This window comes from Equus quagga, chromosome 2 (assembly GCF_021613505.1).
Source record: "Equus quagga isolate Etosha38 chromosome 2, UCLA_HA_Equagga_1.0, whole genome shotgun sequence".
Taxonomy (NCBI): domain Eukaryota; kingdom Metazoa; phylum Chordata; class Mammalia; order Perissodactyla; family Equidae; genus Equus; species Equus quagga.
Genome location: NC_060268.1, coordinates 173,787,982 through 173,815,596, shown reverse-complemented (window position 1 = coordinate 173,815,596; position 27,615 = coordinate 173,787,982). Strand labels below are relative to the sequence as shown.

The 27,615-nt window shown below is 45.4% G+C and overlaps 1 protein-coding gene across 12 annotated transcripts in view; it reads left to right on the top strand.

The window, feature by feature from the left end:
• Positions 1 to 21,007, top strand: part of FGFR2 (fibroblast growth factor receptor 2) — a 103,029-nt gene extending 82,022 nt beyond the window's left edge. For 11 of the 12 annotated variants that reach the window (XM_046654967.1, XM_046654965.1, XM_046654974.1 and 8 more), the window contains 7 exons: positions 1,293 to 1,403; positions 2,851 to 3,041; positions 11,875 to 11,997; positions 12,570 to 12,640; positions 14,343 to 14,480; positions 16,042 to 16,147; positions 19,380 to 21,007. In XM_046654967.1, the coding sequence (XP_046510923.1) occupies positions 1,293 to 1,403; positions 2,851 to 3,041; positions 11,875 to 11,997; positions 12,570 to 12,640; positions 14,343 to 14,480; positions 16,042 to 16,147; positions 19,380 to 19,532 (893 nt within the window). In that variant the 3' untranslated portion in view covers positions 19,533 to 21,007. Of the gene's footprint in view, positions 1 to 1,292; positions 1,404 to 2,850; positions 3,042 to 11,874; positions 11,998 to 12,569; positions 12,641 to 14,342; positions 14,481 to 16,041; positions 16,148 to 19,287 lie in introns of all 12 variants that reach the window. The other variant, XM_046654966.1, reaches the window with a different exon arrangement.
• The last annotated feature ends 6,608 nt before the right edge of the window (positions 21,008 to 27,615 follow it).

Below are 27,615 nucleotides of genomic sequence, written 5' to 3'. Positions count from 1 at the left end.
GATGCCAGGGAGGACTGTGGGCTCTCTCCCCATGCATCTCAGCTCCCCCAACAGGGACAGCCACCTGGCTCATGTCCTGCGTGGCCTGGGCCTGCCGCGTGTGCCCTCCTGTGTGGCAGATGTGCTGGGCCATGTGAGGAAGGCCCAGACTTTGGAGTCTCTTGGTAGACCTTCTGATTTGGGTTATGAGCTCAGGGTTGCCTGCGGATATTGCAGAAAGGGAGGTCTGCGCGATCTGTCTCTGTGGTTATGCCCAGGCTGGCCTTCCCTCTCAGAACAGAGAAGGACATTAGCCCCAGAGCCCTTGTGAAGTGTCCTTTTTAAAGCCAGCAGGGGGGGCTCAGAGCCTGGGGGAGAACACCCTGAGCGGTGAGACCACTCATGTGCCCCCTCTCGCACACAGTAGGAACTCGGTCCTCCAAGTGCCTCAGTATAGACTTTACACTCCAGTCCATTGTACTGCTCTTCCTTTTGTGAAACTAAAGAGCTTTTTGCAACATGGCTTGTATCCATGCCCTTATTCCATTTTTTTAGTAAGTCCAGATTTTTCTGTATGGAGATAGCTTGAAGGGGGCACATGGGGAAGAGTCTTGCCCCTTTTTAGAAGCTAACTGTGAGCCCATGTTTGCAGGACCAAAGCCATTCTTGCTTGAAATTTTAGAGTAGAAGTTTATAAAACTTGTATTTTTTTGGGATGAGAATCACAGCCCACTTTGAGAAGCCTATAAAAGGCATGGAACCTTGCCTGCTCAAAATGCATGTGCACACACAGTTTTGTGCACAGTTACAGGTGCCCCCTGAACCCATCTGGGAATGCTCTAAGGGCTACGAGGGCTGGGGTTTGCAGGCCTGGGTCTGGAGAATTCTGTGCTGATATGATGCCCACAGCCGCCACCTCCTCTCCGGATATCCCCACCATTGCTTTTGGGCGCCATGAAGTTTGATGTGGTTTTCTCAGGCACCTTAGATCTGCCAGAGGATGGAATAATTTCATAATACCCCCACGTTGGTGAGATTTGCTGGAAAAGAAGTGGGCTTAGCATCAGAGGCCTATGTTCTAGTCCTGACTGTTGACCCTGTTGACCCCAAATTAGCTGTTTGACACGGACCAGGGCAATTCCCTGTCTGGGCCTTTGCCCCGTCACCAATAAAATGAGGGAGATGATTTGGGAAGTCTTTTCTGGTTCTAAAATTCAATTTCATGCTGTTTCAACGAAGTTTTCAGCAACTAACAGTGACAGCTGATGGGTTAGAGGAAACGAACTGATTTTTAATTTACCTAATGCTTGTAGATGATGCCACGGAGAAGGACCTTTCTGATCTGGTGTCAGAGATGGAGATGATGAAAATGATTGGAAAACACAAAAACATCATAAATCTCCTTGGAGCCTGTACTCAGGATGGTGAGTAGGAGGGAAAAATGCTTTCATTCAAATAATCCATGGCTCAACGTTAGCAGCATTTTAGAGATGGTGGGACTTTCGGATCTTGCTCCTAGGGCGCCTGAAGTGCGTGTTGAAAGTTCTCTTTAAAATTCCCTTAGGAGGATGTTCCCGGCCATGAACACAAAAGGTACTTTGTAACTATACCTAGGGGACTGGGCCAAAGTGAGCACTGGGTGACTTTGGATGAGGGTCTGTTAGAGTCCCGCTGGTTTTAGGTCATAGCCTGGAGGGTGTCTGGAAAAGCCAGTCTCCTTATGTTTTTGTTTTATAAGTGTTAAGAGAGATTTCTCAAAATAGGGTACTATGTTTTGGTTGACAAAATAGAGGTTGAGGAAGCCGTGTCCTGCTGTGGACAGCACGTGGCTGGGCTCCTGAGAGTAGCTTAAAAAAGGAGAAAGTGGTACGAAGGGACACCTTATCTTCCTTAGGGGAGAGAGACCCCTGGGTTCTCTCACTGAAGAGCTCACTGGCCCTTTGGGAATCAGCTTGACGATAATTAATAAACTTGAAAATGCCTGTATTTCTGCCTCAGCAATTTCTCTTTTAGGTCTATACCAGCAGTCTGGAGCCTTTTTTCTGTCAAGGGTGATGGTGAATGTTTTCGGTTTTGTGGGCCTTATGGTCTTGGTGGTAACCATGCATCTCTGCTGTCGTCGTGAGAAAGTAGCCACAGACAATACGGACCTGGCCGTGTGCCAGTGAAACTAATGACAAAGACAGGCAGAGGGCAGGACTTGGCCCGAGGGCTGTGCTTCTCCAGCCCCTAGACTACACCACAGAGAAGTGGTTGCATGTGTGGCTAAGGAGACGTGCGCAGGAATGTTCATTGCACACTGTTTTGACTCAAACCTGGAAGCAACATAAATGCCCATGAGTATACGGGCTAGATCAGTAAACTGTGGTGTATTTGTATGATAGAATATAGGTAGCTGTTAAAAATGAATGATCTAGATTTATTTTTATCAGTCTGACTGGCTTCCACAAGGATAATATGTAGGGGAAAAATAATTCAGGGCTATATCTTTATTATTTGTTTATGTGACTAAAAATAATATATTGTTTATTGATACGTATGTTTTGGTAAAATAGTTAAAATGAACTGGAAGGAGCAAATTTCTGATAGTCATTGCTTTCCACGAGGCCAGGGGTGAGAGAATGGGAGTGACGGGAAGGATGCTCCCTGTGTCTCTGTTCTATTTCTTAGACTTTTGAGACTATCTTGACCAAGTGTTGGTTATCATTTGAGGAGATTAGAATGTAGGTGTTTTATTTTTGTGTATGATTTTCTGTATGTTTAAATAACAGGAAAAATACTAGGTTGTAATAACTAACACTTCTTTGTTGAACTGGCTGAAGGCAGATCCTGGGTTTGCTGCCTTAGTGAGCTTGTCTTCTCCATCCACAGGACCACTCTACGTCATAGTTGAGTATGCCTCGAAGGGTAACCTCCGTGAATACCTCCGAGCCCGGAGGCCGCCTGGGATGGAGTACTCCTATGACATTAACCGCGTTCCCGAGGAGCAGATGACTTTCAAAGACTTGGTGTCATGCACCTACCAGCTGGCCAGAGGCATGGAGTACCTGGCTTCCCAAAAAGTGAGTCCTTCACATTCTCCTCGGATGGGTGGCTTCCAGTTAAAAATGGCTTTGGAGACAAGAGGCAGTTTGGACATGCTCATTTGCTAAATCAAGTCCTTGCGTGTCTTTGACAACTTGGAAAATATTTACTGCATTCTTCACATTAGGGTTTAACGAACTCTTTAAAAGCCAAAGTGGCCTCATAAACCTACAGTGACACTGCAGAGAGCAGAAAAGATACCTCTTTGCTGAGACAGGGCTGGGTGTGACCCTCCTGGGTTTCAGTTCTCCAGGTAGAGAAGAGCTTAGCAGGTCGTTAAGGGGGCGCTGCCTTTAATTTTGGTGATTTTTTGGCTTTCTTCGTTTCGTGGTTATTGAATTTTTGGACGTAGACTTTGAGTGTTGTGTTTACATTTTGAGTTTGAAATGGCTTCAAATAGTCGAAAGATCAGGCAAAAGGATATTTTAGTAACATGGAGTCCTGGGTGATATCTGAGTTTATTTTGTCTCCTTTGGCGGGGTGACCCACTGCGGTTACAAGTTGGCCAGGGCCCCTGAGGTGAAGCACCTGCATTCCAAGCATGCCACGTGCAATGGAACTTTAAGCATCTGAGTTATTCTGAAAGCAGTTAGACAGGTGCCCAGATGTCCTCTGGGGCTTTTTGGATGACCCAGGACACCTTTCCTTAGCCCACACTCGGGGAGGGGGAGATGTCGACCTACCTCCTCGGGTGGAGGTGTGGTCTGTTTCTACCTGTGGTGGAGCTTGATTTCTACCTTGATGGAGCACCAGGAATTCCTCAGGTCCCCAAAGAAGTGAGTGCCTCCGGTGCGTGTGGACCCTCTGTCACCTGTGGGCCTGGGCTGGGTTGTGACCATGCCAGTGCCTCGATGAGTGAGGCAGCCCCTGCCACATCACACAGTGTGTAGGGATGTGGGGGTGGGGACAAGGGGGCGTGGTTACGCCTCAGCCCCTGTTGTCTGTGGTCACCCACATAGGAACGTGACCAGAGTGACCACATGTTCTGTTTTTGTTTTCTTTTGTTTTTCATTTTCAAGAGAGTCCAGAGTTTAAGCCTTTTTCAGATATTTTTCCTCCAAAATCTCCCTGCAAACCTTTGCAAAAAAAAGGGTATAGATTTTAGGAAACTAAAACACAGTTTAGAGTTCTGCGGTGATGGGCATGTGCACGCACACAGGGGAGTTTGCCAATTGAAAAGTGTTTGGCACGAGGAAACAATCAGATCCAGAATGTGGGACATTTGACAAGACATTGCTTCAGAATGTCAACGTCATGAGAGACAAAAATGCTGGCAAGACAGTTCCAGATTAAAGGAGGCTTAAGAGATATGGCAATGAAACGTGCATGTGTGATCCTGGACTGCGTCCTGCTTGGGCTGGGAGGTGGGGGGACGGCTTCCATAAAGGACATCTATGAACAATTGAAGTTTGAATATGGACTGTATACAGGCACGTCTCGGAGATATTGCGGGTTCAGATCCGGACCACCACAATAAAGCAAATACTGCAATAAAGCAAGTCACACGAAGTTTTTTGTTTCCCGGTGTGTGTAAAAGTTATGTTTACGCTATACTGTAGTCTATTAAGTGCGATAGCATTATGTCTAAAAAAATGTACATACCTTAATTAAAAAGTACTTTATGGCTAAAAAATGCTAACCGTCATCTGAGCCTTCAGCAAGTCATAACCTTTTTGCTGGTGGAGGATCTCGCCTCGATGTTGATGGCTGCTCACTGATCAGGGTGGCGGCTGCTGAAGATTGGGGTGGCTGTGGCAATTTCTTGAACTAAGACAACAATGAAATTTGCCACATGAGTTGACTCTTCCTTTCATGAACCATTTTTCTGTAGCGATGCTGTTTGATCACATTGTATCCCCAATGGAATTTCTTTCAAAATTGGAGTTAAGCTCCTCAAACCCTGCCACTGCTTTATCAACTAAGTTTATGTAATATTCTAAATTCTTTGTTGTCATTTCAGTAATTTTCACAGCATCTTCACCAAAAGTAGATTCTATCTCAAGAAACCCCTTTCTTTGCTCCTCCGTAAGAAGCAACTCCTCATCTAAGTTTGATGATGAGATGGCAGCGGCTCAGTGACATCTTCGGCTCCACTTCTAATGCTAGTTCTCTTGCTGTTTCTACCACATCTCCAGTTGCTTCCTCCACTGAAGTCTTGAACCCTCAAAGTCATCCATGAGGGTTGGAATCAGCTTCTTCCAAATGCCCGTCAGTGTTGGTATTTTGGCCTGTTTCCATGAACTACGAATGTTCTTGTCCTTTCCAGAAGGTTTTCAATTGACTTTGCCCAGATCCATCAGAGGAATCACTATCTATGGCAGCTATAGCCTTCTGAAATGTCTTTCTTACATAATAGGACTTGAAAGTACAAATTACTCCTTGATCCATGGACCGCAGAATGGTGGTTGTGTTAGCAGGCATGAAAACAACATTAATCTCATCGTACATCTCCATCAGATCTTTTGAGTGACCAGGTGCATTGTCAATAAGTGTAATATTTTGAAAGGAATCTTTTTTTCTAAGCACTAGGTCTCAACAGTGGGCTTAAAATGTTTAGTAAACCATGTTGTAGACAGATGTGCTGTCATCCAGGCTTTGTTGTTCCCTTTACAGAGCACAGGCAGAGTAGATTTAGCATCATTCTTAAGGGCCCTGGGATTTTCGGAATGCTCAATGAGAAGTGGCTTCAATTTAAAGTCACCAGCTACGTTAGCCCCTAACAAGAGAGTCAGCCCGTCCTTTGAAGCTTTGGACCCGGGCATTGACTTCTCCTCTCTAGCTGGGAAAGTCCTAGATGGCTGCTTCTCCCAAAAGAAGGCTGCTTCCTCTATACTGAAAATCTGTTGTTTGGTGTAGCTGCCTTCATGAGTTATCTTAGCTGGCTCTTCTGGAGAACTTGCCGCAGCTTCTGCATCAGCACCTGCTGCTTCACTTTGCTCTTTTATGTTATGGAGACGGCTTCTTTCCTTACACCTCATGAGCCGACCTCTTCTAGCATCACACTTCTCTTCTGCAGCCTCCTCCCCTCTCTCAGCCTTCATAGAATTGAAGAGAGTTAGGGCCTTGCTCTGGATTAGGCTTTGGCTTCAGGGAACGTTGTGGCTGGTTTGATTTCTATCCAGACCCTAAATAAAACTTTCTCCATGTCAGCAGTAAGGCTGTTTCACTGTCTTATCATTCGTGTGTTCAATGGAGTAGCACTTTTAATTTCCTTCAAGAACTTTTCCTTTGCAGTCACAACTTGACTAATTGTTTGGCACGAGAGGCCTAGCTTTTGGCCTGTCTTGGCTTTTGACGTGCCTTCCTCACTAAGCTTAGTCGTTTCTAGCTTTTGATTTAAAGTGAGAGCCATGTGACTCTTGCTTTCGCTTGAACACTTAGAAACCACTGTAGGGTTATTAATTGGCCTAATTTCAATACTGTTGTGTCTCAGGGAAGAGGGGAGGCCAAGCGGAGGGAGAGAGATGGAGGAGCAGTCAGAACACAGAACACTTAGAGATTGAGTTCGCTGTCTTATAAGGGCACGGTTCTTGGTGCCCCATAACAACGATAATAGTAACATCAAAGATTGCTTATCACAAGTCACCATAACATACATAATAATAATGAAAAAGTTTGAAATGCTGTTGGAAAAATAGTGCCAGTAGACTTGCTCAATACAGGATTGCCACAAACTGTCAGTCTGTTTAAAGAAAAAAAAGCACAATAAAATGAGGTATGTGTGTATTAGATAATATGACTGTATCAGTGTTAAATTTGGGGAGTGATGATAGTGGTATTGTGTTAAGGTAGGCAATATGTGCTCAAGTATTTAGATGTGAAGTGTCACTGAGGTCTGCAACTCACTCTTAAATGATTTGGGCATAGACAGTATGTGCACACATTTGTCTTTATGGGGAGGTTAGGTGTGGAGAAAAGAGCAAATAAGCATAACCTGTGAATCTGGCAAATAGGGACATCCATTGTCCTATTTCACCTTTCCTGTAACTGAAATGTTCTTAAATAAAACACTGCAGAGTGCGGCCTGTCTGCAGGCCACCTGTTGTGACCCTCTGGTCTCGGTCGCTCTGCCCTCCCTCTGTGAGAGAGGGGGAAGCATCTTTTGGACTCGTCAGGGTGCTGCTACTAATACAAAAGTGGTAGGAGGCTGGCCTGGTCATTTTATTAATCCTTTAATGAAGATTCCTGAGCATTCCTTATTCCAATGCCCCTGCCCTAAGTTGAGGTGGCCGGGATGGACGTAGTCTTTGACCTCTTGGAGCAGGAACCATGGATGACAGCAGAAGAGATCAACAGTAAATGTGGAAATAAAAATAAGTATGTGAGAACCTGAGAAGCATGCTGTGGAGGAAATAGTATGGGTCAGGAGCAGTGGTGATTGGGGCGCTTAGGGAGGGGAGGTGGCAGGTGGGCACAGGGACCAGCTGTGCAGAGATTCTAGGGAGGGAAACGGCGTGTGGAGAGGAGAGAGTGAGATGTGGCCGGAGACAGGCAAGCCCTGCTTCTTCAGGGCCCTGCAGGCCCAGCAAGGACTCTGGACCACACCCTCGGCATGTTGGGAAGCCACGGAGGGGAGTCAGGTGATCTGGTTTGTGCTCTAGGGATCGCTCTTGCAGCCGATCACACGATGGGTTGGAAGCGCTGAGCCCTGTGAAGGGCAGTGGTGGTTTGGGCCAGAGTTATTGGCTGCAGAGAGACTCGAGAGGTAGATTGATCTTGGATATATTTTGCTGTCGGGATAGTTAATGGATTGATTAGATATGGGAGGAAGAGAAAGAAGGATCAAGGATTTCCAGCTTGAGAAGTTGGCTGATGATGCGGTTTACCAGAATGAGGAAGACTTTGGGAGGAGGTTGGGGGAGAAGATGAAGGGAACAGATTTTGGTGGAAAATCAAGGGGCACTTTGAATATGTCTGAGAGTCATTCAGGGGCAGGCGTGGACCAGGAAGCTGCAGGCTGCAGCTCAGCTCTGAGAGCTGGGCTACACCCTGGGCGCCTGCAAAGGAAGGTGTAATTTCAAGCCATGGATGAGGACATGGTGGGGGAGTAGGCAGAGAAGAGGGGAAATAGAAGCAGGCAGTCAAACCCCAAGAAAACTCTCACATCTGGAGATTGGCCAAAAGCGCAGGAAATGGCAGTAGAGGCTGACACACACTCAGAGAGACAGGAGGAAACCCAGGATGCGGTTCACGGAGGAGCTTCGGGAAGACGGGAGTGCTCGGCTGTGTGTCATTCTGCTCAGAATGAGGAGACAAGAGAGGGCGGTGGATCTGGCTCCTGGAGCCAGTGGTGGTCCCCTCAGTGTGCCCCAGCCCTGAGGGCACTGAGAGCCTGCCTGTCTTGGAGCTGCTCCACATGGTGGAGAAAGAACTAAGAATCAGATGAACTTTGCGAAACAGGGCAAATGAATACGTTTTAGAATGACAGACTGAAAATACTTTTATTAATAGTTGTGATGACGGTTTTCGTTATTACTAATCACTACCACTTTTTGAGAGCTTAAGGTCTGCCAGGCACGGGGCAAGCATTTTACATACAGTATTGTCCGTAACCTCAGCACAACTCTGAAATAGGTGTGATTATATCCCTGTCTCATGGATAAGGATGCTGAGGACTGTTAGGAAGTGCCAGGAAAGCTTTGAGCCCAGATGTGTCTGAGTCACCGTCCTCGTTTCCGAGGTGGGGACTTAGAGGTCTACACAGTGAAGTGGCTGGTCCAAGAGGTGGCCTTTTGGTTTTCCATCCACTCATCCCACTCCCAGCGTCTCCTGCTCTCAGGTAATCCCTCCTCTCCCTGGACTAAGGGGAGGACCGCTGAGATGCCCTGTGTCTCTGAGGCAGGATGGGGCAGTCTCAGTGTGTTTCCTTTGGTCATTGCAGGGCTCCATTACCCCAGCTGACAGCCACCTGCAATTAAGGACCTAAAACAAGTTTGAAGTGGTAGATGAAGATCTTAAGAATGGTCCCCTTGGGAGGAATCTGCTTCCAAAAATGGAGGGCTTGTTCCTGAGGGTGGAGAATAAAGTGGGGAAAGGATCAGATCCTGGCCTCCCCCACCCGCTCCCTCAGTGGGTAGTGATGAGCTTGTTAGAGACCCACTAAAGGAGCTGTCGAGTGACATCTCTAGCTCCTTGCTGATGGCATGTGATTATGATTTCAGCCCAATAAACATTTGCTGGGTCGGGCTGTACTCCGTGCTGGGAATGTAGAGATGAACACACAGACCCTGTCCTCAGCAGCTTGCACCTGTGTGCGCGTGGGGCAGACAAGTAAACGCCCTGGTGTATACAGTGATACAATTAGATATTGGGGTATTTGAGCCTTATACAAGTTTTTAAAGCCTTGCTATTTTTGGTTCAAAGTACACTCATTTTTCTTTTTATCAGTTAAACCTCCAGGGTGTTAAACCTGAGCTGGTGTTTTTGGTTTTTTTAAAGCAAGCCCCAGCTCCCTCATCTGTAAAATGGATACAGTAATACCCATCTCATAGGTTGCCATGGGAATTTAATGCGATCAGCTGTGCACAGGCCCCCTGCACACTGTCTGGGTCATAGGGGTGTTAGTCTTTCTTCCCTTGGTGACCCATTGCCCTTCAGCTATAAAGAAATGCCATACCGAACAGTCCAGGACTGTAATGTCAAATGGCCAGCCGTCTGTGCTGGAGAAGAACTCAGATTTCTGCTGATGATGGGAATTTGGCTTGACTTTAATTATTTTCTTTTTCTTGGGTGTTGGTTCCAAGTCACTTCTTGTTCAGCCCAGAGGGTGCGCTTCGGTCTTTCCTGGCACCCTGGGATGTGGGATGGGGGTGCTAGAGTCTGGCTTTCGCTGAGAAGGTGGTGGAGGTGGCTGTTGTGTATCTGTCCGAGCTGAGCCCTGATGTGTGGTCGGAGCACAGCGCGTGAGAAGCCAGATTCTTCTGACCACACGGCTTGCCAGACACAGAGCTCGCGTCAGCAGGGAGCACACACCGCCGAAGAGTTTGGCCCGGGGCTTGGAAGTTCAATTTGAAAAGGCCTCCAAAACCGGGGAACGAGGCTCCTGCCCCGACCGGTCCCTGGGCGGTTTCTGGGAGCTCTCGAATTTCCTGCTTCCAGTTTGGCCAGGCACAGGCCTGCTGTGGGGCTTTCCTGCTTTCCCACTTCTGTTCTTGGCCCATCCAGGGGGCCGCAGGAGCATAGGAAAACAAGGAATAGTTGGGGGGTGGGCAGGAAAAAAATTACTAACTTCTTCTTCTGCGAGCGTTTGGCTCCCCTCTCATTTTGTGGAGGGCCTCTCTGAAATCAGCCACGCGTCTCCTTGTCGATGGATGCCTAGGACTCTCTCCTTCATGTGATAGTGACCTTTGCCAGGAACCTGTGTACCAGTGTGTGCCTAGGGATGTTTGTTTGCTTCTTTATACCTTACCTCTTTCAAAAATAGGGGGTGATGATTTGGGACACTAATTACCATGTAGCATGATAAAATCTTGGTATATTAAAATGCAACGAAAATACTTAGACTGGCTTACAAAAGCATATCCTTTGTGAAAAGGAAAGACAGAAGTGATAATAACTAGACCTTTCTGAGACCAAAGAGTTGGTGTTAGGACTACAGATGAGCTGTCCTGTGGGGGGCATCTGAGCCTCTAGCCCCCGTGTGTGTGGCAGACACAGGGCGAGGCAAGCCTTCTGTGGGCCAGGTGTCGTGCTAGGACTGGACTGAGACTGTGGATGGACAGGCATTGGCTGTGATATAAGCCAGGAAAGGACATGGTTGGTTCTCAGATACACAGTTCGTGGGAAGTGTAGAAGACAAAGTGGGGCTGAGTCTGGAAGCCTGGAGACCTGTTAGGCAGGGAGTGTGGCCGTCTGCAGGACTGGCTGGGTGGGGACAGTGATGACGTCCTGGACTAAGCAGTTAGCAGTGGGAACAGAGCAGCGTGGACAGTTGGAGGGGGTTTTTGGGGGTTGAAATCAACAGAACTTGGGAGGAGTATGTAAAGAATTCTGGTGTATACTTCTGCCTGAGAGAGACCAAGAGGATAAAAATTAGGGAAGTAAAGACCTTGAATTTGAGGTGCCAAAGGGATGTCAATGTGGAAATGTCCCATAGCCTGTTGAAAATGAGAACATGGGTCCCAGGAGAGAGGTCAGCATAGAGAGAGGACTTTGCAAATCTTTTGTATGTATCTAAGAATTGAAGCTATGAGGGTGAATGGAAATATATGAAATTAATGGGACAATTCCTCTATTTTGAGGGATAGAGGAAGAGAAGAGCTAGCCAAGGAATCTGAGAGGGTGGGGAGAGAGGGAGAGAGTGAGCCAAGAGAAGGGATGCGGTAGAACTCAGTGGTCGGACAGTTTTCAAAAATGAGCAAGAAATTAACGGTGTTCAGAACTGCAGAGAGGAAAAATTGAGGTGTTAGGAAAGGTCATTTGGGTCTGACAGAAGGTTCTTGATGAACTTTAGGAGAGGGAGGGATAGATACAGGTTACAGCGTTTGAGGAGTGACCAGGAGGTGAAGGAGTGATGCTGGAGTTCAACCAGCTCTTCTGAAAGTTGGGCTGTACAGGGCAGGAGAACAAGTGTTGAGATAAAAGATTTTAGGATTATCCAACACAGACCTCGTATGAAGGATGCCAGTGGTGTTGGTCAACTGCAAATAAAGAAGAATATGGAATGATTGGAGCTCTGGTTTTTTAATTTATTTGTAATTAGAAAAGAAGTACCAGTTTTCGACTTAAGATGTATTTTCTGATGGCATTATAAGAAGTATGTTTCCTTTTGATTCTTGAAGCATTTTGAAATGTGTTCTTTCTCCATTTCAGTGTATTCATCGAGATTTAGCAGCCAGAAATGTTTTGGTAACAGAAAACAATGTGATGAAAATAGCAGACTTTGGACTGGCCAGAGATATCAACAATATAGACTATTACAAAAAGACCACAAATGTAAGTCTATGGCAGGAAGAGGGGTGGAGTGGGGTGGTGTGGAATGTTCTAGATGAAAGACAATAGATGCTTAGAGCTGGAAGGACTGATGAGGGCTCATTCCTCTGCCTTGCATTCCTGTTCTTTTGCCTTGTTCTGTGCAAACTTCTCAATAAGCAAATTTAGGCTATGTTTAAGATACTTTTAGTAAATGTGCAATAGTCTTACATATAGAATAATCAGCAGCCTCTAGGATCTTTATAAAACTCTTTGTCAGAACTTTCCTAGTAAGGATTAGAACTTGGGAGTTTCTGGGTTAATTTTTGCCTGGAAGTTGGTTGGAGTGTGTCTTTGTGCTAGGGAGATGGATAATAATGAGAATCCAAGGAAATGGCATTTTATTAATGTCCCCAGATCTGTGCTCCCCCATTGTGTAGAGTCTCAGTTGGGGCTTATTTCTCTTCTAATGACTGACCAGTGAAAACCATTTGTGTCAGCTCATAAAATAAGCAAGCCAGGGCACAGCCGTGTTGAGCCTGCTAAAATAAAGTGGTTTTAATATATTGGTTTTTGCATTTTTTCCACACTTGCAGGGGCGACTTCCGGTCAAGTGGATGGCTCCAGAAGCCCTTTTTGATAGAGTGTACACCCATCAGAGTGATGTGTAAGTAACTCCCTTGTCTCTGGCTTCTCCATCGAGTTGAGTTGCAAAAATATTGTACATTCTTCCCCTTCCTTCCTTCTTTGGTGCCTGCTGCATTTCACACATTCATAGAAGGTTCAGGAGCCGGCCTTAGAAAGAACGGATTTTATGGTAGGCTGGTAACCAATGCTCTGTTACTAATCTGCCTGGCTTCAAAGCGCACGGGAGGTGGAACCACTAACCTCCTCCTGCCAGAGCGGAAGTCCCCTCTGGGACTTATTCACGAGACACAGCTACAAAGCTGCTATCTACTTTGCCAAGCTGTTGGCATGTTCGTTGCTCCCTTAAAACAGGAATCCTGAACCTTTCCCTAATAGAGGGTGGTTTGTCCTATTTCCCCCATCCCAGGTTTGTCCTCGTGGGGGAGGGCGAGTGTGACATGGTCTGCTCAGAGGATCTCGCAGGGGCTGCTCGCTCTGTTTGTTGAAAAAATTCTGACCTTGTCCTAACATCCTTGATAACGTTATAGAAATACAGTGAAAACTATATAATATTTACATAATGATATACTTCTATAAAAGAGATAAAAATACTCTCAGGGTCAGGCTTCAACTGGTATTTTAGAATTTTAGATTTAGAAATTTGGTTGAAAGATGTTACCACTGTGGGAAGCTGGGTAAAAGGTAGAGAGGATCTCTCTGTACTGTTTTTGCAAGTTCCTGTGGGTCTATAATTATTCCAAAATAAAAAGTTAAAAAAAAAAAAAAGGAATCAGTTGAGCTATTTTTCTTTGCATGAGCGGGAGGATTTCTAGGGTGGGCATTGATTCCGTGCTCTCTCAGTGGTCCTCTTCAGCAATCCTAGAAGGAAGGCGTTATGAGTCCCATTTTTGCAGCGAGCAGACTTCCTCTGCATGCTGCTGCCTTTCCTCTGCACAAAAGTGGGGACAGTTTCATTTCTGAAACTCGCCCTAATAGAGTCAGGAAGGGCGTTTTCCGAAAGCCAGAGCGATATAGGTCAGTGCAGGATCCTCTGCTTGACTATCCCAAGAACTGTGGGTCTCCTGCACGAGGCTCAGAAAGTCCACCTGTGGGTCTCTGCAAAGTCAGGGATAATAGTTGTATGAAACTGTCTGGGACACAGAATTCCTCCATCCTGACTGATCCCAGCCTGGTGCTGATTCCCTTCTTGACCTTAGTGAGTCACTCACCTTTTGTGCCCTCAGATGCTCCACTGGCCGCATTGGGCAGCTGTACCTCGCAGAGTTAGCTTGCTGGCCTTATTCTGTCCCCTGCCCATACTGGTCGTTCACAGCGCTGGGGTCAGGCACGTAGGCCAGTGGAAGAGTTGGACAGGAACATAAAGAGCTTTGAAGCTTAGGAGTTGAGATCTTCATGTTGCTAATACTGTATTTAAGGTGAATAACTTTGAGAGTGATGGAGAGACAGCAACCACCCAAATCTCCACCAAAAAGAGAAAAAGAGTGATGATGGTTTACCTTTTTGTCGGTTGATAGAAAATTCCATCGGGACATCCCCACTTTGTCCTCATTTGGGGATGCTCCCTGGGGCAGGAAGGGGCATGTAGGTGACCTGCAGGAGAGCTCAGCTCATTTGTCTTTGAACCTAAGAAGTGAGGGGGCGTTTATTTTCTTAACCGGGTCTGTTTAGGTTTCCGTGGTTCAGACGGGTTAGTGATGCTGTGCTTTCTCCCTTCTTTGCAGCTGGTCCTTCGGGGTGTTGATGTGGGAGATCTTCACTTTAGGGGGCTCGCCTTACCCAGGGATTCCCGTGGAGGAACTTTTTAAGCTGCTTAAGGAAGGACACAGGATGGATAAGCCGGCAAACTGCACCAACGAACTGTAAGGGCCGTTGTCTCTCCTGATACTGCAGCAGACCCTCCGCCCCGGTGACGCTTCTGCCTTCTGTCGCTTTTCTGAGGCCCCTGATCTTCCAAACATGCTCTAAGAAGAATTGCTGAAACTTTCAGGGCTCAATCACAGAACTGAGATAGACAGCTGCACTGACAGCCATTACTGTCCAAAAGAGAGATCATTCTGAGGTGTATGGTGTGAGCAGGGCTCACAGAGGACGTCGGGCTGCCCGGCCCAGGGCTTCCGACGTCGCAGAGCAAGCAGGGTGGTCTTCCTGGACCACTGTGTGGTGCCTTGCTGTTGTCTCCTCGGAGTAACAGGAAGACACCTCTGGCCTTCCCTCACCCGCAGGCTAGAAGGCTGGGGGGCTGCCCTCGCAGAGTGTAGGATTAAAGCACCACCATGGCCTTTCCTCACTGGTTGTGCCTGGCTCCAGCAGACCGAGTGCAGTGTGGGTGCTTCCGCAGCTTCAGTGACCATTGATAATTGCTGTCACAGATTGCCCTCAACCACATTTCCTCAGAGTGAATGAGTCAGTGTCTGGTTCCCTATATTTTACCCATATTTTAGCGCAGAGATAAAAAATTTGTCCAGGTGCCGTCCTTAGAGCACCAGATCTACCTATAAAACCATGAGCTGGTTTCTAGAAAAACCAACCCCGCACTTTAAGTGGAATTATGTTGTGTTTGTGACACGCGTCTTGTGCAGTAAAATCAGTTCTTTGAAAAGGAGCCTCTCCTCCCAGCCCCCCAGGATTAACTAAGGAGAGTGATTGTCCCGGAGACTACAGTCTATTGTGTGTCACTTCATGGGGATTATATAGCAGTAATCCCATGAGTGCTTTTCGGTGTACAGTGGACCTCTGATGAATGGCCACATTTTATAGTATATTATATAAAGGCATTTATTGTGTTCCTTGTCATTCCTATTGCTTTTCCTAATACAGAGGGTCTGTCGAAACCCATTGTCAAGATAAGGCCTGGGAACCTGGACCCATCCAAGAGTTAATCAGGAAGTTAATGTGCTGCCCAGGGATGGAGGATTAATTCATAAAACCCTTACCTTAAACTTGTGGTTTTCAAACTTCATTTTTTTAAACTAAGGAACCTTTGTCCGCTGGAATCATTCAAACAAAACCCAAAGTGTCAGGCAGATAAAAATAGAGCTGCCCTGGTCCAGGCTGGGCTGTGTGGGAAGACCAGAGACCTGCCTGCTCGTATGTGGCTCTTTGTGCAGCATCCAAAAGTGCCATAAAGTGTGATACCACTTGATAATGACGCTGCTGAGGGGCTCCCAGAAGTCATCAGGGAAAGCATAAAGAAGTGTCTTTCCTGGTGGCATAGATACCTTCCTAAGACATTTTGCGTAAAGTGATTTGTAAATTAAAGTGCCCTTCAGAGGAGCCAAGCAGTGAATCTTTTGGGAAAGTGAGTAACCACCTCCTAATTTAGTTGCTTGGAAAGTTCTAATACGTTTTTGTAATTTAGGATGTATCTCCACATTGCCTGTTAAAACTGGCTTACTCACCGGGGGAATCCATTTCTTCCAGGTACATGATGATGAGGGACTGTTGGCACGCAGTGCCCTCCCAGAGGCCGACGTTCAAGCAGTTGGTGGAAGACTTGGACCGAATTCTCACTCTCACGACCAATGAGGTAAGACCTCCTTCCCGGAGCTCGTGGTCCTTGCTCGGGAGACCAGTGCGGCTTTGTAAATGCAGCCTCCCCTGCTGGAGTCTGTGGTCTAGTTTATCGTTTTTCCACAGGGGTCAGACAGAGTTAAACTATGTGTTCCTCCCAAATCTTGATTTTTCTCAGAACTGTATTTTGAGAGTTCTGACTCATGAAACCGAAGACTGAGGGCCCTATTTGAGGCCACCCCTCACTGTGGCTTTTGGGTGGCGGGTCCAGGGTGTGTGTGTGTGGGGGGGAGTGTGGGGAGATGAAAGAATTGTCCAACTGCAGCGTTTGGGTTTGCCTCGGGAGGAGCTTGGGTTTACTTGCTGGTGGGCTTGTGGGCCTGGTGGTCAGTGTGAGAGCTGCTAGTGTCCCGTAGCTGATGGGCTGGTTTGCATGCTGTGAAGTTCTCCAGTTCTAGCTTCCGATAACACAGAACACAGTCATACGTGAGCCTGTCTGGTAATGGCGTGTGGCTTGTGGTCTCCATCTGTGTGTGTGTAAACGTACACACAGTTTCCTATAATGAATGACTTATATGATTTTCAAGTGAAAACCTGTACTTTTCGTTAAAATGCTTATTTTCTATAAAATGTTTATAATCTATACCAACCAAAGAAACACTCTCTGTCACTCACTTTCCGAATTCACTTTAAGATGCAGACAGAGTGGTCTCTGTGGTCATGGAAAGAGTCTGATCTGAGCAGGAGAGGTGATAAACCCATCAAGGCCAGAAAAAACCCACGATAGAGAGAAACTGTTAGTGAATGAATTTGTGATATTTAATGAAGTTGCAGTGCAGCGTTCCTTCAAACAGAAAAAAAACCCCACAATTGTCTTAACAACAACAAAAAAGGTTAAAAACACCCAAATATTCTAGAAGGAAAGTAATGCATTTATTTTTAGATAATACATTTAATAGTTTTTAGAGTGATTTTTTAAAAAAAAATAGTGAAATGCTGGGATGTGAAGCCTTCAGCCAGCAACATGATCTTGTGCGTCTGACTGTGGCTGATAAGGGAGCAATCGCATTTAAATGAATACAGCTGACCTTCAGAAGTTGAAAGGAAAAGGAACAGTTTAAGGGAAAAAAAAACACAACTTTCTTCTCCTGCCAAAATTGTTGTTTCCAGTATAAGTTCTTTTAACCCTAGACTTGGAATTCACTGACATCCCTACTTTTTCCCTATCAGATCTGAACATTTATGCCTTCGTTTAGGAACTGGGAAAAGCACTAAAGTCCCATTTTAATGATCCTCTGTCTGTGCTCGCTGCTATTTATTTATATATTTACATTTAAAGTGCGCCCGTTCAGACTGAAATTTACATCCAGTATCCTAAAATGAAAAAGCAGAATGCCATATTGTCTAACGGATATAAAAATCGAAGTTTCTTTCCTTCTGAAAATCATTACCATATGCTCGAGAAAAATGGTTCCATTTAGGACAAAATTTCATTTTTATCATTGTAAGCAAAAAGTTCTCTTTTGATGTGGTGGGCGTGTTTGTCTCCAGTTGTGTGGTTAATGCCGATGTTGTTGAAACTGACACATCCCCCATTCTCGGGTAGGGACTCTTTCTCTTGCCAACCCTGGTGATGAATTATAGTGGGGTTTTTTTTTTTTTTTTTTGTCTTTTAAAATGTATACTTGCCAACGTTCTGTGGGCTCTTTTCTGATAACGCTGAGGCTGGTTGTGCTGTGGTCTGCAGTTTTTGGCCCCTCTCAGCAAAACCACGTGTCATAGAATAGTTATTGGCTTCTGGGCCTGTGAGCAAGGCTGCCCCAGTGTGCCAGCTCAGTCGAACCATTGAGACTCAGAAGTCCCCCTGTTTAGAAACGTTGCATCATTTCAGAGCAGGGGTCTGCAAACCTTTTGCGTAAAGGACCAGTCAGTAAATATTTAGCTTTGCGGGCCATCCTGTTTCTGTTGCAACAACTCAACTCTGCCGTTAGGTCAGAAAGCAGCCACAGATAGCATGCGAATGACTATGTCTGTGTTCTGGATAAAACTTGATGGACCCTAAAATTTTAATTTTATGTAAATTTTATATAATTTTAATGCCATGAGATATTATTCTTCCTTAGATTTTTTTCCGACCATTTAAAAATGTTAAAAACCATTCTTAGGGGCTGGCCCGGTGGCATAGTGTTTAAGTTCATGCACGCCATGTGGGTGGCCTGGGGTTCGCTGGTTCCAATCTCGGGTGCAGACCTGGCACTGCTCGTCAGGCCACACTGTGGTGGCATCCCACATAAAATGGAGGAAGATTGGCACAGCTGTTAGCTGAGTGACAATCTTCCTCACAGAAAACAAACAAAACAAACAAAAAACCAAAAACCATTCTTAGCTCCTGGGCCATACAAGAACAGGCAGTGGGTTCTTGCCCTGTCATAAGTCTGAGGAAATGGATGGAAATGGGCCGTCTCTTCTCTGACAGCAACACCAACAGATGCTTTAGGAAGCAGAATAGCCCTTTTTGAATTTCAAACCTTCAAAACTTTGAAACTTAACCTCTCTTTTCCTAGACTTTCCTTTAACAGCCCATTATGGATTTAACATACACGAGCACATCCAAGCCTTTTTTGAACCTTGTTTATATTTTCAACTCAGAGAGCTTCTGAGAGTAATGAATCACATTTGTGAAATTACCTGCTGAATGAAGACGTATTCCCCTTAAATTATCCTGGAAACTACAATAGTCAAATGTCATTCGTAAAACAAATATTCGTGGTCTCAGTTATTTAAAGGGGTCTTGGGAATTCACAACACGTTAGGTTTTTTTCTTTTGCTGGTGCTCAGATTGGAACCCTGTGCTCTAGTGAGAAGGCGCGTAGCAAGCAGGTCATTTGTGCAAGTGGAGTTGACCACCCAGCACCTACTGTCCACCTAGGTTTTAGCATTCCCTACCTGCCAATCATTTGTTCGTGATGGGTTGTGAAAGCAAACTTAAGGGCAGCCTCGAGTTAATAGAGTTGGCATCTCAAGGAGGTCTTTGTGGGAGCCAGGGTGGGCTGGGTCTCTGAACCTTGAAGGGGTTCCCCCGTGCCATCCCAACTCCAAAATCAACATCTCAAGAGCCTGTGTTTGAAATAAAAGTCTTCTCTTCCCTTCTTTCAGGAATACTTGGACCTCAGTCAGCCTCTCGAACCGTATTCACCTTGTTATCCTGACCCAAGATGAAATAAAACGTCTCTCTTCCCTTCTTTCAGGAATACTTGGACCTCTGTCAGCCTCTCGAACAGTATTCTCCTAGTTACCCTGACACAAGGAGTTCATGTTCTTCAGGAGATGATTCTGTTTTCTTGTGTTACGACCCATGCCTTCCTCAGTATCCACATATAAACGGCAGTGTTAAAACATGAATGCGCTTGTCTGCCTGTCCCCAGATAGGACAGCACCAGGAACCTAGCTACACTGAGCAAGGAGGCATGCCTCCGGGAGCTTCTTGTCTCCGCTTGTATATATGGATCAGAGGAGTAAATAATTGGAAAAGTAATCGGCACACATGTAAAGAATTTATACAGTTGGAAACTTGTAATCTTCACCAGGAGAAGAAGAATGTTTCTGGGGCAATGGACTTCCATGGGCCACCACGTGCCCGTGACCCCCTGTGGGTACTGGCTGTGGACCAGCCGGACTCAAGGCGAACATATGTTCTGCCTTTCTTGTGAATTTTGTAATAATTGGAGAAAATATATGTCAGCACACACTTACAGAGCACAATTGCAGTATATAGGTGCTGGATGTATGTAAATATATTCAAATTATGTATAAATATATATTATATATTTACGAGGAATTATTTTTTGTATTGATTTTAATGGATGTCTCAATGCACCTAGAAAATTGGTCTCTCTTTTTTTAATAGCTATTTGCTAAATGCTGTTCTTACACAGAATCTCTTAATTTTCACCAAGCAGAGGTGGAAAAATACTTTTGCTTTCAGGGAAAATGGTATAACGTTAATTTATTAATGAATTGGTAATATACAAAACAATTAATCATTTATAGTTTTTTTTTGTAATTTAAGTGGCATTTCTATGCAGGCAGTGCATCAGACTAGTTAATCTATTGCTCGGACTTAACTAGTTGTCAGATCCATTGAAAAGAGAAATATTTACAGGATATGACTAATTTGGTAAAAGGAAATTTTGATATATTTGTGTTTAAACTCTGCTGTCAGATAATTGTTCTTAAAACCCGTAAATGCCCATATTTGAAGAACCCATTTATAAGAAGGTGTTTTGTTTGGATACATAGCTCTGTCATTGGGCCCATGTAACAGTTAACTGGACTCTCCAAGACAAATGGTACCAGCATCCTCTTAAAAAGATGCCTTAATCCATTCCTTGAGGATGGACCTTAGTTGAGATGATAGCAGAATGTACTTCTCTCTGGCAGCTGGCCTTCTGCCTCTGAGTTGAACATTAATCAGATTAGCCTGTATTCTCTTCATTGAATTTTGATAATGGCTTCCAGATTCGTTGGCAATAGAGGAGCCTTTTAGGATCTTCACGTCTCATCATAGAAAATTGAAACACTGAGTTGTTCTGCTGATAGTTTTGGGGATCCTTCCATCTTTTTAAGGGATTGCTTCCGTCTGATTCTGGCAGGACCTCACCAAAAGATCTGGCCTAATACCAACGTCAGACAAAATGTCGTCATGTTGTCCGTTCTGTATTAAAGTATTGTGTTTTGCTTTCGGAACACCTATTCACTTTGTTATAGCCATGCAACATGAATGCAGATTACACTGATTTTACGTGTTATGAAATTGGAGAAAGTATTTAATAAAACCTGTTAATTTTTATACTGACAATAAAAATGTTTCTACAGATATTAATGTTAACAAGACAAAATAAATGTCATGCAGCTTATTTTTTTAATAATCGTGTCTTACCAAATGGTTTCATGTACTCCGAGGTGTTGACTCAGTGCTGTCTGGTGTGATGGCACAAAAGGAAGGTTTGTTGTTTGCTACAAACAGGTCACTTGCCAGAGGGGTTGGCCGGGACCAGCAGTCCCGGGGACAGGTGGATCCAATGGAAAATCAGAAGAGGTTGGTTCAAGCCCTGGTTCAGTTGCTTCCTGGGCCCCAGGGGAGTCTGTCTCCTTTCTGGGTCCTAGCTGCTCCCAGAGGAGCAAATGAGGAATGGCGTGGGAGAGAGCTTTGGGAATGGGGCAGTGTTCTAAGGATGAGGGGTCCTGAGGGGAGATGTTCAGAAGATCTGGACACTGGGGACCTTGAAACCTTTTAGGCTGACTTTCTTGTGATGTACAGAGTAGACTTTCCTTCAAAATTTCAACAAGACAGCGTGCACACGTTTAAAGTAATTTTACTTATTTCTATGCCTCCAAGAATTTGGGGAGGGAAATGGCATTTTGCCTGTTAGCAAGTGCAAATCTGTGACACTTCAGGTTTCATTACATCTGCTTGCTAGCCTCAGCACCAGGAAAGGAAGAAGAAACAGCGTGGTTTCTCCCAAATTTCAGCCATGCTCTCAGAGCCTCACGTGGCCATTGGTTACAAGGTGCCATCATGGGGCTTCGTTGTGTTTGACACCTTCAGTGGTGGAACAAGGGTCTCCCCAGGCATCAGGAGAGTGGCCTGCAGTCCTGGTTCTGCATTTGTCGACATCCTGTGCTACCATTTCTTATCAGTAGCACAGGGTTATAATCCCACAAAAGAGTGGGATTACAAGATGTGTGAAAGCAGTCTTCAACCGTATGGTGGAGAATGCTGATCCTGCAGCCCTCCGGGCGTTTCCACGAGTGGGATCCCCTCGGCCAGGTTGGAGGAAGGACTTGCTGGTGCTGCAGCTGTGTTTAAAGCAGGGCTCCACGTCCGTGCCAGTTCTTCTCTGAAGATCTAATGATGCATGTTCTATACTTTGGAGACTAAAGGGGTAGTTTATGGCTTTTTATTAGACGATGTAGATTATAATCCTATGCTAGCTGTTGGCCCTTTTAGAATTATTTTGTGAGATTTGTCAAGGGAAAGAAGGCAGGATACAGTCCATGAGAAGGTTAGGAAATACTTCTATTTTGAGACCAGCCCCAATTAAACAGACACAGGCAGGGCTTGATAAGAATCCTGGAGCTTTTAAAGCCTTTCTTTCACCCCTAGACCTAAGGAAAGCAATGGCAATTAGTTGAACCACAATGTGATTGTTATTGAGACACGAGATCAGTTCATTTGCTAAGAACCGAGAGTCGCAGGCGTCTTGGTGGAGAAGGGATGGTGCCTGGCCCTGCTGTCTCCGAGTGGGAAGGGCGGGTGCAAGAGGCTACCTCTCAGTCCAGCTGCTGGGGGCCTCAGGCAGGATGGGGAAGACAGAGGAGCAGGGTAGAGAGGTAGGGCTTCCAGAAGAGCTCAGTGGATTCCCTTGGGACAGGGCGCCCATATCCACAGCTCGGCCTCTCCATCCTTCCTGACGTCAGGGATCTTGCCTCCACCAGATCTTATGGGAAGTTCCTTGATCCCACACACAGGGAACGAAAACGTGCAGTTACAGTAAAACATCTGGCAGACTTGAACAGCTGTGGATTGGAGACTCCACCACCATTCTGGAAACAAAGAGTTGGGCTGCTGGCTTGTACTGTATAATTGAGGCTCTAGAAGGGTGGGGTGCAGAGGGCTCTGCTATTGCAGATCAGGAACTTGAGGCTTGGCTTGAGGTTCCTGAGGGTCAAGTGACTGGGAAATAGAGTGAAAAGATGAGACTGCAGCCTTACACAGAACAGGAGAAAGATGATGGATGGTGGATTGGGATGGAATTGGCTTGGTTTGTTTCTTAGAGCTGAGAGATGTTGGGCAGGTCATGGATTCTGACTGGACCTTCATTTCCTCAATTGTAAAACTGGCTATCACCAGCCTCATGGTCTCACCATGAGGGCTCTAGGAGCTTCGCTCAGCTCTGGTAGACTATACTCAATAAATGTTAGTTTTCTTCTTCCTGAGAATTTCTTTTGTGTGTGTTTGTGATTTTTTTTAAGTATATTCACAAGGTTATGCAACCATCACCATCATCTAATTCCAGAACATTGTCATCGCTCCAAAAAGAAGCCCTGTATCAATTAGCAGTCACTTCCTGTTTCCTCCGCCACCCCCCCCCCCCCCCCACCCCCGCCCTGGCACCCACCCATCTGCTTTCTATCTATGGATTTGCCTATTCCAGCCATAAATGGAATCGTCAATATATGGCCTTTTGTGTCTGGCTGCTTTCACTTAGCATAATGTTTTCAAGATTCATCCATATTCTAGCGTGTCTCAGTACTCGTTCCTTTTTTATTGCCAAGTCATATTCAATTGTGTGGATATAGAACACAGTTTGTTTATCCATCTATCAGTTGATGGACATTTTAGTTGTTTCCACTTTTTGACTATTAAGAATAGGGCTGCTAGGAACATTCACGTACAAGTTTTTGTGTAGTCATATATTTTCATTTCTCTTATGTATAAACCTAGCGGTGGAATTGTTGGGTCATGTGGTAACTCTGTGTTTAACCTTTTGAGGAACTGCCAGGCTTTTTTCCAAAGCAGTTACACTATTTTACATTCCCACTAGCAATGTATGAGCGTTCCAATTTCTCCATACCCTCACCAACACTTGTCGTTATCCATATTTTTTATTATAGCCATTCTAGTGGATGTGGTGTGTTTTCCTAAGAAGTTAATAGCCAAGGAGATACCATGCAGATCATGAATCCATAACACCTTATGGATTTTCTAGAACAAGATAATTTCAATTAATTGGCCTGGCTATGGCACTTATAAAATGGCTGAGATAGCTAAGAGGCCTCCTTAGAGCCTCATGGTGTGGAGGGGCTGAGAAATTGATCAATTCCATCTCTTTCCTCTTGGCTGAGAAAGAAAGAAAGCGCTGCCACTTGATGCAAAGGGATGGAGATTCTTTCTGGTTGGAATCCTGGGTGCGTCTCTACCCCTGTGTCCCCAGTGTTACGCCAAATGAAGTCTAGCGAGCTTGAGCCATCCAGTGGAACTGATTAATGCACCATTATTTATGTATGCACGCCATCCCTCCTCCAGCCTGCGTTTTGATGTTATTTATTTTCTGATGTTTTTAAAGATGAAAGCAAAGTTTATCTTCTCTCACATTTCATTCCCAGGAAGCCTTGAAGTGACTTGGCTGGCAGGGACTGCAGAAACCTTCCATGTCTTAAGTGACATTCTGGAAAGGGGCCCTTCATGTGTCCTCTTTTCCCCAGGGTTTCCGGGGTTTTGATGGGCTCTTCAAAATTGCCTCTGAGTCCTATCTCAGAGGCCACATGAGGTGCCAGAGAAGACAGTGGATGTGAGGACGGGCAGTGTCGATCATTTGGAAACTTCAGCAGGCCTTGCATCCCCTGGGGACCTTTGAAATAAAAGGCGGTGAATTTTTTCTCATTTGCGAAGCTGAACCCTAGGGTATGTAGCAGCTCAGTGACAGAATTAGGCTTAAAATACATATGCAGGCAAGTGATTTTTCCTCCTGTGGCTCAGACACTGCCTCCTTTTGGATTATGTCTTTTTAGGCTCACTCTCTTCCAATTCCTTAGTGGAGGACTCTTTTCCTGAATCTGGCCTGTATCCCTTGCAAGTCACAATCCTCAGCATGATGTACTTGGGAAGGGACAGAGAACCCTTGTGGATTTATAAATTAAGACTAGAGGAGGCAATGTTTTCTTGGTCTGTCAATGGGGTGACAAATGGTCCCTTTCTCAAATGATTCAGTGAGATTTTACCTGGGAAGAACTGAACACAGAGCCTGCTAGATAGCATTTAAACATTTGCTGCTGTTTTATCTATTTATAGATGTAGACATAGACACAGATGTAGAGACACAAAGAAAAATGTGTGTGCGTATATATATAATATATATATAAAATTCTCATTATTTCTGAAGAAATTTATCCTGAAATCGCTAGTCAGTTGGGAATTTCACTACAGCGATGTCTCCCCCCACTTTTTAAACAAAAAACATTTGCTAAGTTTCAAGTCAGTGGAAATAATGATCACAATGTTTCAAAATCATGAAATTGTCTTTACAACATTCAACCTGCTCTGTTCCCCTTTCTAAACAAGCATTTGCTCTATAAACGCTGTCAGGCCATGCCCTGTATGAGCTTTAAGGGACAATTCAAGGCTTTCAGGACTGCATAGACCAAGCTGGTGAATGGTTTAAGTCCTACGGTCAAAAAGGCAGACAGAACAGAAACGAAAGTTCGGGAAGGTTCTTGCAGGGGAAGCTCCTCTCTGGCTCCACTGGTGATGTTGTTACAAGAAATCAGAATGGGTGCCGTGACAAAAGGAAATATCACATGGAAAAAACAGAGGAGGCCTGATTCAGTGTTCTCCAAGGGTTACGATTGTGTATTGTTCAGCGGCCCTTCACTGAATCTTCGGGAATTGTGAAATTAGCGTCAGTTACCCAACAGGGTTGGAAAGGTTGAAATAAACTCTGTTCCGTGGGAAGTTCATCAGGGATTCTGGTGCACTGCAGAGGGTTAGAGGGGAGAAGGTGGCTGGAGCGTTGATGCAGACTGGGAGCTGCCCTTTAAATTGTTCTGTGAGTTGACTTGCTGCCTCTTCTGGAACAAGGTTAAGTATATCTTTGCATACACTAACACCGCAGGAGAGGACGTTGGGACCTATTCTCCTTCGTGGCCTCATCTTTACTCCCCATGAGACTAGTCCTTTGGAAGCTTCCTACTGGATTTAGATTGAACCAAAATGCAGAAGCTCCTGGGTCATTGCTGGCCATCACCCAGTAGCAGCCAGAGCTGTGAATGAAACAGGCAGAGCAGTGATGTCAATTGGCAACAATATTGCTGGGGCGGGGGGTGTGGTCACCCGGGGAGCCCATCCCGCTCTTTCACAGATCAGGGAGGAAGAACCTGGCCCACAGACCAAAGCCTGTCCGCCACCTGCTTTTGTCCTGCCTGCCGACTAAGAAAGGTTCTTACATTTTGAAATGGTTGAAACAAAATCAAAAAGATATATCTTGTGATATGTGAAAATTATATAAAATTCAAACCAGTGCCCATAAATAAAGTTTTATTGGGACACATCTACGTTCATTCATTTGTGTGTTGTGTATGGCTGCTTTGGCGGTACAGCAGCGGAGTTGATTAGTTGCGACAAAGACTGCGTGGCCTGCAAGGCAGAAAATATTTACTGTCTGTTGCCCTTTACAGAAAAGTTTGCTGACCCTTGGCTTCGCTGATGATGTACCAGCTGGATGCCAGGTCCATGCAGGTGGCTTGTGGGCCAGGACAGTAGCAGATAATAAGGTCCTGAAATTGGGTAATGCTTTCAAGGGTCCACTGAAGAGAGAGGCCTAGGGGTAGGGATTAAAGTAATAAAAAACACCTTTTGGCCAAGGAGGATGCTTTAAGATCCTTTGGAGACAGTTAGTGGCCAATGTGATTGTCTAAACCAGCCTTCCTGGCGCCGTTTCTCCCCCGGAGCGCCAGGTAGCAACATGCCCAGTGCTCTTCCAAACAAGGTTGCCACAGAGATCAGCAAACCAAAGGCTAAATAAATAATGTGGTTCTTCCAGAAGGAGGGAAGGTGAGAGGTGACATTTGGATTTGAATGATGCTTATTTGGCAGGAAGTAAATCTGATCTCTTCTAGCTAAGGAGCACCTTTGTACCTAACATTCTATTTCTCGGCGGGGCAGGAACACTGAGTTCAGGGGGCAGGATGGCCCTCTTCACCATCTTGTTGGCCGGATTTTATTTGTCATCACTCTGGTGTTCTTGCATGCGTTAAGATTTTCATGGAAGAGATGGTAGGAATACATCCTGTCCAAACTCTTCTCTGAACACACAGGCAATTCCAAGGCAGATCACATTGGAGCTGCCTCAGTTCGCCTGGGCACATAACCGCGTGTGACTTCTATTTGCTTCCCCAAACTGGAGTTAAAATCATTTCTAAAGGTCAGATTGTGGAAGGCTTGAAATGACAGAGCCACTTGCCCCGTAAATCAGCATGCAACTCCCCCATGTAAAGAGATACGGAAAAAAGTCTACATATGCAATCAATGTGTACAGGTAATGGAGACTGGTAATAAAAATGCTTGGATCTGGTTTCACCTTCTCCGTTGTCTTGTAAATGAGGTTTAAAGCAAATCAAGCTCTAAGCCCTTATTTTTCTGACCTGAAAGCAGGTGAGTTTAGTCAAGTGCAGGATCCGTGAGAGGAAGGGGACCCCTGGGAAAGGAAACTTGGGCATGCGTGGCTGCTTTGGGGAAGCTGAGCCTCTGGCCAGTCCCAGGGGCGAAAGCCTAGATTCTTTTCAAAGACTGGGGCGGGTGCGAGGGAGAAGGCAGCGCGATGTAAGTGGTGTCCCTTAAAAGGTACACATTGTTGGCCTGACCTGATTTACATGGCACCTGTATACCCAAGGAGAACCTGAGAAGGGGCCTCTGGGCAGCCGCTG